Source organism: Bufo bufo, chromosome 6 (genome assembly GCF_905171765.1).
Source record: "Bufo bufo chromosome 6, aBufBuf1.1, whole genome shotgun sequence".
Classification (NCBI taxonomy): Eukaryota; Metazoa; Chordata; class Amphibia; order Anura; family Bufonidae; genus Bufo; species Bufo bufo.
Genome location: NC_053394.1, coordinates 94,720,702 through 94,736,037, shown reverse-complemented (window position 1 = coordinate 94,736,037; position 15,336 = coordinate 94,720,702). Strand labels below are relative to the sequence as shown.

General features: G+C 43.0%; 1 protein-coding gene across 4 annotated transcripts in view; it reads left to right on the top strand.

Moving 5' to 3' along the window:
* The window catches only part of FAM13C (family with sequence similarity 13 member C), a 187,337-nt gene extending 172,267 nt beyond the window's left edge, over positions 1–15,070 (top strand). For all 4 annotated transcript variants that reach the window (XM_040438223.1, XM_040438222.1, XM_040438224.1 and 1 more), the window contains 4 exons: positions 3,681–3,776; positions 5,380–5,582; positions 12,750–12,851; positions 14,258–15,070. In XM_040438223.1, the coding sequence (XP_040294157.1) occupies positions 3,681–3,776; positions 5,380–5,582; positions 12,750–12,851; positions 14,258–14,381 (525 nt within the window). In that variant the 3' untranslated portion in view covers positions 14,382–15,070. The remainder of the gene's footprint in view (positions 1–3,680; positions 3,777–5,379; positions 5,583–12,749; positions 12,852–14,257) is intronic.
* The last annotated feature ends 266 nt before the right edge of the window (positions 15,071–15,336 follow it).

Genomic DNA, 15,336 nt, shown 5'->3' with positions numbered 1-15,336 from the left:
CCCGCATGTGTTCGCTGGCGAACACTGCGAACTGACCATCACTGTCTGCAGACAACATCCTTCAACAAGGCCTTATTAAGGCGCCATGTCCATTTTCTAGCCACCAGATTGGGTAGTTTGAGAGTGAGGGATATGGGTGCATGATCAGACCACAAAGCTGAGCCTATATCCGCTATAGGTCGGAGAGTAAGAGCATGATGAGATATGACGAACATGTCTATCCTGCTATATGATTGGTGAGCCCTTTGAATAGTATGTTTAATCCCTGTCACGGGGGTGCAGAATTCGCCAAATATCGATCAGCCTCCTAGTATGGAAGAACGAACAAACTCTAGAGATTGTTGAGGATGGTATAAGAGACCTTCCCAAGGAAGTGTCAACTCTTGGATCCAATGTCATGTTGAAGTCCCCACCTAGAAGGAGTACACCCTCTATGAAGAAGTCCAATTTTAACAGTATAGCAATGAATGCCTTACCCTGTCCTGAATTTGGTAAATATACATTACCAATCGTGTACGTTTTCCCATGGACTGTCAGCTTGACGAAGACATATCTGCCTTTCTGGCACACTCGAGAATCTATAACAGAGCAAGGAAAGGATTTGTGTAAAGCGATGGAAACACCTTTAGATTTGGATCCTGAATTTGTGCTATGAATCCAAGTATTATAGATTTTAGAGCGGATATGAGGAACATGGTTGGTTTTCAAGTGCGTCTCCTGCAATAATACTATCTGAGCTTTATCTTTTTGTAGAGTAGATAATATCTTGGATTTCTTCTCTGGGACATTAAGCCCCTTGACATTTAGAGAGACTAACTCAACAGTACCTGGAGTTACCATATTCAAATATTGCGACTGATAGCTGTGAAACAAGAGACACGAGGGGAAAGAGAAAGGAAGAGGGAGAGAGAAAAAAAATAAAAATTTATAAAACCAAAACTAGAAAATAGTGTAATAGTACACTATAAGGAGTATACTCTGGTATACCCTAAAGAAAACCTCGGAAATGAGGCGATTAACGTGGAACGTTATCTAAATAGGGTCGGTCTTCCAACAGCAAGTGAGGAAGCCGCCACGAGACTATTATAAAGCTATACTGATCTAGTACCTGCTACCACCCCACCTTATTACTAATAATAGTCTAAACTGGACTGGTCGATAATTATGGTGTAGATAAAGGTGAGAACTGCGGATACCAGAACACATCTTCACAAATTCACTCTATAGAACCTCCATATCGCCCTCAACTACCCTTAATGGATTGTAAAGCAAAAATTCACATCTGAGAAGGGGGATAACGCATGGATCTCCAACATTGATTATGCGCTATTGGGTCGACGTATAGGATCGTTGTAGTATATTGTTGGTTAACCTCAAATGCTGATTAAATATATAAAATATAAAAAATATATAAAAAAAATATACAATCCTTAGAGAGTATTGTGTGGTGGGATATCCCGTTCTGCTGTCTTGATCCCTGTTACTCAGTCAGACTAACTGAAAGATGTGGTAGAATGTAATCCATACAATCAGTGATACAAAGTCTCCTTTGAGAGCATAGTTCTTATATTTTGATTATTTGTCTTAGTTCTTATCACATACTATTCTTAGGGATAATTTAAGTGTTTCTCTAATGTTCTTTCATTAGTCTAGATAAGTATTCAAACTAATTTCAGTGATATTTGTTGTACTCACTTTTGAGGAGATAGCGTTCGTTCGTGGCGTCCCACGTGGAGTAAGCTTACCTCAATTGGCACATGAAAACAGGTTAGAAGGGAAGGTTGATGTTTCCTTACTTAGATTCTTTGTAGAGCAGATGAATTCCGCTAGATGTGTTAGCGGTAAAGTACTATGTACGGCTTTTTGTCTGCAGCGGTCTCGGTGTCTCTGCTGGCTGTGTTATGGGCTCCGTATGTTTGGCGTCCCACGTGTCTCAGATTTCACAGGCGCCGGTATTAGGAGTAGGCTTAGCTGATTAATTCCTCATATGGTATACCCGCTCCGGACTTCGGCTCTTTCTTGATATCTCAATGAAGCTCTTCACTTATTTTCCATTAGTCTGTATTTGTCATACTGTTACCGGCTATTAAATACCGTTACATTTTAACAGGGGTGTGTAGACTTTTTCTATCCACTGTATATGGAATCTCCTTCTCCCTAAGGCAGTCCAACAAAGGGCGCAACACTTTCCTTTGCATAAGAATGGTGGGTGGCAGGTCTTGCAATAAAGAAATGCAAGCACCAGCATATTCAATACTAGGTTGGTTGCGCACTTTCCGCATAATTTCCTCCTTAACTGAGTAATAATGCAAGCGACAAATGGCGTCTCTCGGCTTGGATGCATCAGGATTAGGAGGCGCCAATTCTCTATACGCTTTATCAATTTCTAAATGATTTTGTGATCGATCTGTCTAGGATTTTCCTAAAAAGTCCTGTAAGGTGGACACTAAATCTGCAGTGGATACAGACTCCGGAAGGCCTCTAATCCCAATGTTGTTTCTTCTGCTACGATTTCAGTATCCTCATGGAGACGATATAGTTGGCTGATATGTTGATCTCTAGTGTCCCCTTTATTTTCTAGATCATCCATTCTTGCTGTCAACTCAGCCTGGTGAGAGGCCACATCTTCCACCCTTTCCTCTATGATTTGTAAATTACTCGAGTTTGTGTGTAGTTCTGGTTTGTAAGATGTCTCCAGGCGTACAATAAGTTGCTCCATTTCTTGTTTGGTCGGGAGCTGTCTCACATGCTCTCTTCAATCCCATGCCACCTTGTCCTGCGAGCATGGCGTCAGAGGTAGGACTGGTGCAGCAGGAGACTGCGCTGAGTGATGGTACTTGGAGGCCTGAAGCTCTATGGCCGTTGCGCAAGATGGCTGCCACCGCGTGTTTGCCTGAGTGGAAAGAGGGGCCTCTGAGACTAGCAGTGGCCCGTCCTGTGCACCTTCAGCTGACCCCAAGCCCACCCGTGCCATGCGAGCAGGCATGAGGGGAGAGTGTGGCTGAGTGGCAGCGCTCATTTTATGCGCCATGGGGGAGAAGGCTGCCGTGTGGGGGTTGCGGCCTGTTACCGCCTGGCCACCCGGGCCGAAGAAATGCGGGATTCCGCCGCGGCCGAGATCCGGGACCGGTGTTGAGGGGCCAGCCGTGGAGCTATTCTTCGTCCGGACCATTGAGGCTCCAAAAGTCCGGCCAGGAGGGAGAGTAGCAGCTTGCTGGTAGTCTCGTGGCGGGAGCTCACACCAGACGCGTGTTCACTCCACCATAGTTAGGATGTTATTTATTTTTAATGGATTTTTTCAATAAATAATGATTTGTAATAGTTCACCTCGAGTGCCGTAATTATTCCCTATTTTTTTGGGAAAATAACAACGAATATATAGCAATGTTAACATCTAACATACAGCAATGTTATCACCTAATGTTCAGCAATGTTAACCCTTAATATACAGTTATATGTGATCAGATGACTCGGGCAGGAGAAAGGTGATTTACATGTGATGTTGGAGTATATCTCTCTACTATTTGATGCTGAAGTTTGTGTTGTCACAATTGGTGAAATGTCATTTATGTATTGCTTATTTGTATCCAGTATTATACCCAATTAGTTCCAATGTATTTGTCAAAACTGTAGTGTTCTCTTATACAGCATATTACATGACAGTGTGTTTGCTATTTTAGGTTACAAAGCAGGAGAGAAGCTTAATGAAACCGCTCTATGACAGATATCGGATTATAAAGCAGTTATTATCCACCGCATCCTTGATTCCTACAATTGTAAGGTTCTTTCTGTCCAGACATGTTCTTCTTTGTGTGTGTGTACTGTACATAATTTTGGAGTGACATTACTTTCTTTACAGGCGTCCTCCAGGTCCTTGTACCTAAAAATAATCAACCTTGATCTCCCTTTTACACATACTCCGAGTCCTTGATTAAGAGATTCGGAAGCTGTCAGTGTATAACAGTGCACAGGCTTAGCATTATTTCAGCTAACACTCTGTATACTATATACTGTATACTTATGAGACGTGTTATCTAAACTAAATGCGTTAAGCAAACACCTTCAATTGCTTTTCAATAGCCTAACGCAATGAGTTAAGAAATTTGAGTTAAGAGTTTGTATGTTAACCCTGCTACATCTGTAGTTCTGATCTGTGTCTCAGACATTATAGGGAAATCCTTTTCTCAATATATTTTAAAACCCTAACAAGTATAGCAGCTCTCTGCTCCTTACTGCTTTTTTTTCTCTCCTTTAAACACCAAACATCATAATTACAACTTGGTGCCAAAGTAAAAAATAAATTCAGGTGACCTTGTGTCCCTATTGCAATCAAAAACCTATGCACCTTAAAGGCTATGAACACCTTTGGGCGGACTTTTTGGGGTAAAATATTTTTCTGTCGATTATATATATTTTTTTATTCAACAGTTATTGTTCTACATGGTTAAGTTTCAGTCTATCTGCAAAGCTTTCGGTTTCACACTGAAATCATCAGGTTGCTGCTCTGATAGCTTAATGTATGCCCTTGTATCCCTCAACTCCAGACAAAGCCATATTTTTATCAGTTTGATATGAATTTAGCTATAATGAGTGTTTATGAGCAGTCAGAGATTCAGAGACAAGGGCTGTACATTGAGCCATCAGAGCAGCAACCTGACAAGTTTAGTGTGAAATTGAAAGCAAGATACTCTGAGGGTAGACTGAAACTTAAAAGGGTTGTCTCACTTCATCCAATGGCATTCATCATGCAGACCAAGTAAATACAGGTACTTACTAATGTATTGTGATTCTCCATATTGTCTCCTTTGCTGGCTTCATTCATTGTTCCATCACATTATACACTGCTGATATCCCGGGGTTCCGACTGCCTTGCAATCCACCAGTAATGGCTGTGTTTGCACTCTCTGATGGCCGGAACCATGAAAGCACGCATAGGCTCGTATGTGCAGCAGCTCCCATACCGGCCACCTCGTATCTCGTCTGCAATAGTGGCCATAACCCCTGGATACGAGCAATGTGATGGAAAAATGAATCCAGCCAGCAAAAAGAGGCAATATGGACAATCACAATACATTAGTAAGTGCCTTGTATTAACTTTCTCTACATGATAAATGCCATTTGCTGAAGTGAGACAACCCCTTTAAACAGGTAGAACAAGAACTGTTGAACATTTTTAATAAAAACCAATTGAAAAAAAGTTTTTAGCCCAAAATGAATAAAATGCAATCATTAAAAAAAAATGCCGCAAAGGTGCCCACTATAAGTTGTAGTAGATAATGTGATGTGGTGATGTGCTGCTTCTTTATGGAACAGTGTTTAATCTCATGAAATATAGCCTACAGGACACACTAAGATAAACCTCATATATTTTCTGTTTAGCATGAAGAAGAGGACTCTGATGATGACAGTGCCCAGAATTCATCCTGTGAATTTGTATTGCCTGAACAGTCTGAATTAGCTGCAGATGAGCATCTAACTTTCTGCAATGAAGATCTAGAACCTGCATATGTCTCTCCTCTGGATGAGAAGCTAACTTTGCGTCAACCAGCGCTGTCTATGTCTAACCTTCATGAAGCATCTATGTAAGTGTTTGTTTTTTCATTGGCACATGGCAGTGATGCCCAACCTAGGGCCTGCGGGTAAAATCCGGCCCGCGAAGCTGTGTCATGCGGCTGGTGCGACTCCCTGGAAAAAGTCTAAGGCGTACCAATACGCCTTAGACTTTTCCCCCACATTTATCAGCGCAGTGAGTGCTGTGAACGGCACAGGCAACGCAGCGATGCTGCCTGTGCCGGAAATGACCGATAGCAAAGCCCCTTACAGCAGGGAGCTTTGTTATTGGTTGGAATAGGCTCACGCCGGAGCAATACAGGTCCTGCAGCAGGGGAAGCGGGCGGGAGCTGGAAGGAGGAGGGGCCGGCTCCAGGGGTGGCTGTTGTAAGGAGAGCGGGGCGCGCTGCCCGAGGACCGTAGGAAACATGAGAGAGCCACTGGAGAGGTAAGTAGCCGTGGACTCATGTGACTGGTCCCCGGTGACCTTCCTCCCCCTCCTCCAATCACCCCACTAGTGACCCTGCTCCCCCCTCCTCCTGTCACCCCACTAGTGACCCTGCTCCCCCCTCCTTCTGTCACCCCACTAGTGACCCTGCTCCGTCCTCCTCTTGTCACCCCACTAGTGACCCTGCTCCCCCCCTCCTGTCACCCCACTAGTGACCCTGCTCCCCCCTCCTCCTGTCACCCCACTGGTGACCATGCTCTTCCCTCCTCCTGTTCACCTCACTAGTGACCCTGCTCTCCCCTCCTCCTGTCACCCCACTAATGACCCTGCTCCCCCCTCCTCCTGTCACCCCACAGGGAAGAAGCTGAACAGACTCCACTGACTATGATGTGTGTGATCCGTTCAGTTTCCGTTCGGGATCCTGTCTTTACCGGACACAAAAGTGCTGCATACAAAGCATTTTTGTCTGGTCTTTCGACAGAATCTGCAACAGAGGCTCCAAACGCAGATTTGAAGGCCTACGTATTATGTATTTTAGTAATGCTCACAAGTGCCCCCTCACAGTGTTTGCATTTCTTTCTGGCAAAGCTACCTGATTTTGGCCCGTGAAATTTATACCATGTCTAGTGCGGCCCTCAGACGAAAAATAGTTGGGCACCACTGGCATATGGTAACAAGGATAGAGTTTTTGAGGGGTTTTCCAGGAGTTAAATATTGATGATCTGTCATCCGTATCATCCGCATATGATCGTCAGTGGGGTCCAACTACCCTGTGGCCTCTTCACAATATACCAAGCACAGCACCATGCATTGTATAGCGTCCATGCTTGATATTGCAACTCCATCCCATTCACTTGAATGAGGTGAGCTGCACAAAGGCCATATGACCAATGGACCTGACGTCACAGGCCCAGGTTCACCCTAGCCCCAAAGCGAAATAGCTGAGGTGATCAACGGGGGTGCGGAGAGTCATACCCACTCCGATAGGATATTGATAACCTATCCTGAAGATGGGTTATTAATAATGAAATCCCGGAAACCGTCTACACGCTTCTGTAACTATCTACATGCGTGGAAAAAAATTGTTGGTAGCCTTCCATTAAAGAAAAAAAAAACTGCAAGGGTCACTGAAATAACTTGAAACTGACAAAAATAATAATTTTTTTTTTTTTACTGACAATCGGCTAATGAAAATCAGACATTGACTTTTGAATTGTGGTTCAACATAATAATTTATAAAACAAACTAATGAAACTGGTCTGGATAAAAGATGATGGTACCCTTAACTTAATATTTTGTTGCACAACCTTTTGAGGCAATCAAGCGATTTCTGTAAATCTCAATGAGACTACTGCACCTGTCCACAGGTATTTTGGCCCACTCCTTGTGAGCAAACTGCTCCAGCTGTCTCAGGTTTGAAGGGTGCCTTCTCCCAAGTGCATGTTTCAGCTCCTTTCACAGATATTCAATACGATTTAGATCAGGGCTCATAGAAGGCCACTTCAGAACAATACAAAGCTTTGCTCTTAGTCATTCTTGGATGTTTTTAACTGTGTGTTTTGGGTCACTATCCTGTTGCAGGACTCATGACTTGTGACTGAGACCCAGCTTTCCGGGCAGCACATTTTGCTCCTTGATAGTCTTGAGATTTTATTGTACCCCCCACAGATTCAAGAAACCCCTGTGCCAGATACAGCAAAGCAGCCCCAAAACATAACCGAGCCTCCTCCATGTTCCACAGTGGGTACAATGTTCTTTTCTTTGTATGCTTAATTTTTGAATCTGTGAACATAGAGCTGATGTGACTCTCCCAAAAAGCTCCAGTTTTGTTTCCTCCTTGGTCGTCTTCCATTAAAGAGGACCTTTCACCCGAATGAGCTGAGCGCTGTGATTGGCCAGCGCTACAGCATAGGAGAAGAAGACCGCGGCAGGCTCAACTGGGTGGAGCCTAACTGCAAACATACCGGAGGCTATAACCGGAGAACGGAGCGGCGCCCGGGGATAACAGTAAGTGCAGGGGGATCCCTGGGCGCCGCTCTACACGTCTTTATGGTGAGTTTACATACTTTCTTCGGGTGAAAGGTTCTCTTTAAGTCCACTTTGGCTAAGACAGTGATGTATGGTGCAATCTGGCCCTGATGTACCTTGACTTTGGAGTTCACCTCTAATCTCTTAGGAAGTTGTTTTCTGCTCTTTGGTTACCAATCGTATTATCCATCTCTTCAATTTGTTATCATTTTTCCTCTTGCAGCCATGTCCAGTGAAGTTGGCCACAGTCCCATAGACCATAAAATTTTGGAATAATATGTGCAACACTAGTAACAGAAACATCAAGCTGTTTGGAGATGGTCTTATAGCCTTTACCTTTAACAAGTTTGTCTATAATTTTCTTTCTAATCTCCTGAGACAACTCTCTCCTTAGCTTTCTTTGGTCCATGTTTAGTGTGGTACCCACCATGATACCAAACAGCACAGTGACTACTTTTCACCCTTTTAATAGGCAGACTGACTGAGGATACCTGTGGTGCTAATTACAGGACATGCCTTAGTTTAACATGTCCCTATGGTCAAATTATTTAAAAAAAATAAAAAATGAATATCTTTTCTAGGGGTGCCATCATTTTTATCGAGGAAAGTTTCAATAGTTTTTTTTTATTATTATTATTCTGTTGAACCACAATTCAAAACCAATGTCTGATTTTCATTACCATATTTTTTGCCCTATAAGACGCACCCCCCCCCCAAAGTGGGGGGAAAATGCCCATGCGTCTTATTACGCGATGCTGCACAGTGCGGCCAGCGGTGTATCAGCAGGGAGGGCCGGCATCTGGTGTTGTAATGGCAGTGGGGCCCAATGCAGTCACTGTATTCTATTACACCGGGCCCCGCTCACTGTAGTATTAATAGGTAAAGTGTAGGCATGGGCGCTGTTTTAAACTATAGTAATCCTCTGCAGCATAGAGAAATCCATGTAGTACGGTACTCACTTGAAACTTCTGTAGGCAGGCTGGGCGGGCGGCAGCATAACGTCATTCACTATGTCACACGCCTGCTTCATTCATAAAGTGGGAGGAGCAGGCGCGTGATGTAGTGAATGACAGTGAGCGGCCCCGGTGTAATAGAATACAGTGACTGCACCGGGCCCCGCTGCCATTACAACACCAGATGCCGGCCATCACCCCCTGTTATGGGGGGGGGGGGGATGCTATATATGTGTCATCCACAGATTCCCCCCCCCCATAGCAGTGTCATCTACAGATCACCCCTAGCAGTGTCATCCACAGATCCCCCCCCCCATAACAGTGTCGTCCACAGATCCCCACCCCATTAGTGTCATCCACAGATCCCCCCCATAACAGTGCCATCCACAGATCCCCCCATAACAGTGCCATCCACAGATCCCCCCCATAACCATGCCATCCACAGATCCCCCCCCCCATAACCGTGCCATCCACAGATCCCCCCCCTATAACAGTGCCATCCACAGATCCCCCCCTATAACAGTGCCATCCACAGATCCCCCCCCCATAACAGTGCCATCCACAGATCCCCCCCCCATAACAGTGCCATCCACAGATTCCCCCCCCCCATAACAGTGCCATCCACAGATCTCCCCCCCATAACAGTGCCATCCACAGAACACCCCCATAACAGTGCCATCCACAGATCCCCCCCCCCATAACAGTGCCATCCACAGATCCCCCCCCATAACAGTGCCATCCACAGATCCCCCATAATAGTGTCATCCACAGACCACCATTAGTTCAAAACCCACCAAAAGCACACCTTTTGGTTCAAAATATTTTTTTTCTTATTGTCCTCCTCTAAAACCTAGGTGCGTCTTATGGGCCGGTGCGTCTTATAGGGCGAAAAATACGGTAATTGATTTTCAGTAAGTTTTTATTTATTATTACTCTTGCTAGTTTTGAGTTATTTCAGTGACCATTGTAGGTTTTTCTTTCAGGGCACTATTTTGTCCACATGTGTATTGTGTGTTCAATAAGTGGAAGAGGCAAAGCAGTTTAATTGTTTCATGTGTCCTAAGGTCCATTTAAGAGGTTGTGCCTAATCCACTGGATAAAGGATAAGCATTGATTGATGGGGATCTGACCATTGGTACCCCACTGATCACGATAACAGGGTCTCATGTGTCAGTATAAATGAAGCGGCAGGTTGAGTATTTGATCTGCTGTCCTATTCATTCTCTGTTGGGCTGCCATTGACGGCCGAGTACAGCAGTTGTCTCTCTCCAGCAGTCACATAGGAAATTAATGGAGCAGTAGCTCACAATGCCAAAACTTCTGCTCCATTCATACTGGTGCATGAGACCCCTGTTTTTTATGATCCGTAAGGGTCCCAGTGGTCAAACTCCACTGAGAAGCTACTTATCCCCTCTCCTGTAGATGGGTAAAGTTAATGTAATGGCACAACCCCTTTAAAGGTATGTACTTAAGTGCGTCAGTCATCCACACAATTTATGATGTCATACTGTATGTTTTTTCAATAAGCCAAGACTAAGAGCATATGGACTTGGCTATATTACAACCTGAGTTATCTGGTACCCTACTGTATCTCTGCCTCCAATTTCATATGAGAACTGACAGAAAATCTTGACGTGCCTCACTGGATGCCGCATTATGGAGCTTTTTTCTCTTTGCTTCTAGTGGACAATAGCACCATAATACGGTGGCACATGGAACGCTTATGTCTCTATAGTGTGGGGATGCAGGGACTCCTTTCTTCCTGCCCCAGAGATTAAAATGCAGCTGAGGTCAAGCAAAAGACCTTATAATTTTTTAGGCAATTTTATACTGTAGTCATTGGTGGTCCATGTTGGTCTACTGTCATAGACACTTATTTTGAAGGCCAACAACCTTCTGCATTTTGGTATACCAGCATTTGTTAGAATTTTATGATGGTTAGTCTGGGCATTTATCTAGTATAACAGGCTCTGGTGAATTGCATACAAGGGGAGCAACTCACCAGTTCACATTAATGCCAGCCGGCCATTCCAGATGAACGCCACATTGTAACTACATGCTCCACTGCAGATAAGTGAAAAGGTCCAGACTCCCTTTTCACTTATCTGCGACACTGGTGCAGTGCTGCGCTCTCTGTGCCCTGGGGTCCAAGTGTTTATATGCTCCACTGCCTCTGAAGAATATTCCTATGGTAAATGACCCAAGACTGGAATTTAAGGGCAACTAAAAATAACAAATCCAAAGGAAAATTAAATTAGGTGCTCTAGAACATGTATCATCTGCTGGATTTTGTTAAGCTATTCTGTATTTGGAGCAACTTATAAAGAAGACACATAGAAGCTGGAAGAACCCTGCATTAGGCTAATTTCACATCTGCGCTTTCCCTTTCCGCTATTGAGATCTGTCATAGGATCTCAATAGCGGGGGGAAACACTTCAGTTTTGTCCCCATTCATTGTCAATGGGGACAAAGCTGAACTGAAAGGAACGGAATGCACCAGGATGCTTTCTGTTCCGTTTAATTGCGTTCCCATGACGCACACAAAATCGCGGCAAGCAGCATTTTTGAGTGCATCCTGGGATGCGGAGCAAGACAGATCCGTCATAACCCACAATGTACATCAATGGAGACATATCCGTTTTCTCTGAAACAAAAGAAAACGGATTTGTCCCCCATTGAATGGTTTTAGAGACGGATCCGTCTTGGCAATTATAGAGATAATACAACCGGATCCATTCATAACGGATGCAGACAGTTGTATTATCATGACCGAAGCGTTTTTGTTAATCCATGATGGATCCAGCAAAAACGCAGATGTGAAACCAGCCTTAGTTAGCCAGTAAGTACTGATATCCTCAGCGTCTAATAACGTATAGCTCTGCAGAATCCTATTATGCCCAAGATACCTATTTTAATGTATTAAATGCACTGTGCTCAATTTATTTGATAATATATTCTGCATAGATTACTGTGTAGTCTCCAATTAGTTTTAATTAGTTAACCAATATCAATAAAAATGTTCTGCATAATTAAGGACATGCCCAGCTGTGAACATTGCTTTAACCATTTAATATTTCACCGTCCGTAATACTCCCCGGCATCTCATTCTGTCCCAACTAAAGAGCCACACGTTGACTGTAATGGGTCTTATTTAGACAACACTAGCAACACATTAAACATCTGATTTTATATATAAAATAACATCTGCTAAAATATACAGTGAGATTCCCAATCAAAAATAAAGAAATTCCTAGACATATGGATATTGCCGGAGCATTCTGAAATTAGAACTAGTTGCCTTCAGTTTCCAACAGCAGGGTGGACTGCTTCGCTTTCATCAGAAAGTTGGAGTGCTCAGCTTGTATCAGAAAGTTGGAGTGCTCAGCTTGTATCAGAAAGTTGGAGTGCTCAGCTTGTATCAGAAAGTTGGAGTGCTCAGCTTGTATCAGAAAGTTGGAGTGCTCAGCTTGTATCAGAAAGTTGGAGTGCTCAGCTTGTATCAGAAAGTTGGAGTGCTCAGCTTGTATCAGAAAGTTGGAGTGCTCAGCTTGTATCAGAAAGTTGGAGTGCTCAGCTTGTATCAGAAAGTTGGAGTGCTCAGTTCCCATCTGCTAGGAAAACGACTCTGTTCCCATCTATAAATGGGACCCAGGTGAAAGACTTGAGTAAAACATTGAGTTGTTATAGAGCTTGTTTTACACGGTCTAGTGTGGACATTCAAGACATTAGCTTTCTTCTTGTTCTAACCAGTTCTTACTTCTATCTTTCAGGCCTGAACTTCTTGATCACCTTCGTGAAACCAGAGCAGACAAGAAAAGATTGAGAAAAGCTTTAAGAGAATTTGAAGAGCACTTTTTACGACAGACTGGAAGGTAGTCAAATCATTTACTTAATGCCCATAATTGTTGAACATTGTCAAAAGCAAGCAAGGGCTTCAACTTAGTGGGAGTGTGTCACCTGAATACTATTAATGGCAGTACTACATGAGTAGCTCTGCAGATGTGGGAGTCCAGATCGGTACATTTTCTTTTCATACCACTCCAACCCCCTGTTCTCCTGATATACGCTCTGCTGTAATACATTGTCAAGAAGGCAGAGCTTGGGGTCATAATGGGGGGAACTTCCTGAGCATGAGCAGCAGACCTAAAAATGTATCACAGCCGAGCTTTGTAGGCGGACACCAGGAGGACGGGGTGAGTATGAAAATAAAAATCGGTGATCCAGACTCCATATCTGCAGTACTTTAGTTAATAGTGCTTAATTTAGGTGACATACTCCTTTTAAGTTTGATAGGAGCTTTTCTTTTCCACAGTCACCAGTAAATATCTCTATTAGGCTCTGTTCACACTTCCATCAGGTGTTTGTTTTTCTGTTTCGTCATAGGAGCAGAAAAACAAAATTAACACCGTGTGATACAACATAGACCAGCAGCGCCCAATAGACCCCACTGACTTATAATGGGGTCTTTCAGGTTGCACCACAGTGTCCGTATGTTGATTGGAGGAAGAGCCATGTATTCTCCACTATTCTTCCTGTAAAATCTTTGACAAAGCATTTATTGGAAAGAGAGGTTAGACTTTAAAGGGAATGTACCATATGACCTATATATATATATATATATATATATATATATATATATATATATATATATATATATATTATATATATTTTACAAATGAAAGGGGTTTTCCAAGAATTTTATATTGCCAATTGATTTTTTAAAAACTACGTCAAGAATATAGGCTCTGTCCTACTGTAAAATGTATGTCCTCCACTGAGGTCTTTCTGAAGTTTCTGCAAATATCACGAAACTAACTTCGTCTCGCCTCTATTACGTGTCACTTCGTTTATTTGCATAAATTACTGTATCAAAATACGAAGCTGAACCCGGCTTTGTGACTTCGGCTTTGTATTTTGATACAGTAACTTATGCGAACAAACGAACTTGTGACAGAGGCGAGACAAAGTAAGTCTCCCAATATTTTCAGAAACTTCGAAAAGACCTCCGCGGAGGACATACCTTTTACAGTAGGACGGAGCCCAAAGTTTTGAAAAGAATCTGATTCGGATACAGCAATCCGAACCAGATTCACTCAAGCCTATTGATGACCTATCCTCTGGAGGCTGTGCGCAATCCACAAAAAGACCGTTGTGTGCACGCAGCCTAATTGAAGCACGATATCACCCCATTCACAGCTAGATTTATTCTTATGTGGTATATATTAATTTCGATATATTAATTCCAATCCCATTGTCATTTTTTTCCATTACATTACAGAAGTGCACAGAAAGAAGATCGGATACCAATGGCTGAAGAGTACTGTGAATACAAACAGCTAAAAGCTAAGCTTCGCTTATTGGAGGTCTTGATCAGCAAGCAAGATGTATCTAAAACTATATAGAGCTGGTGGTATTGAAGAAGGATAAAATTGCTGTATTTCTGCACACTCATGTATCACACTGAAATTCTGATGCACTTTAATAGTTACACACTACCTGATAGGGAGAACAGTAGCGGGGACAAGGGATGACGCAAAGCCGAGGCAAGATAGGTTTTGTAGGACATAGGCTGTTGAGTTGGTAATCAACAGTGGGAAAACCAAAGGTGGACATACTTGGCTTTGTCCCTGTCTCGAATAAAGTTCTGCTGAAGGGCATTATGGAGGTAAGAGGTTGGAGGTCAATAATGGGGCTGAGCTAATAAGGCTTTTACCATTTTGTGTGTTGTTTTTCTTTGCCAAACGTATGATATTTAAAGGTTGACATGTTGAACTAGCTCCTCAATGCCGTTTCTAAAATCCGCTTCATTGTCTGAAGTGCCTTTGATATGTTGTAGGCATCCCCCACAGAGCAGAGATCACAGTCACAATGTGTACAGTAACTTAAATAGAATATTTCAGAGAATAACCTATTTATGCCATGTACAGGCTGTATATACTTAGGCTACATGCACACAGACATTTTTAACGGATGTTCATTTCACTGATGCCTTTCTGAGAAACGGACGTTAAAAATGGGCCCATTCAATTGTATGGGGGCAGTCTGTCGGTGAAAAACGGACAAGATAGGACATGTTCTATTTTTTGACGTCCGTTTTTTCACTGACAGTCAAAAAAAAACTGCCGTGTGAATAACCCCATAGACTACCATTGGTCTTAAATCAGACGTGTGATGGGCGTTAAAAAAAAATGTACATAACATGTCCGTTTTTCACTGTCGTCGGCATGTAGCCTTATTCTCTAGTGACCTATTTTTAATATTGAGCAGTGGTTTTTCCACCATTTTTCTGTTAAAACCATATGTTCTTGTCTTCAACCAAAGGCCAACAATGTAAGCAACATGACTGCACTTTCTGGA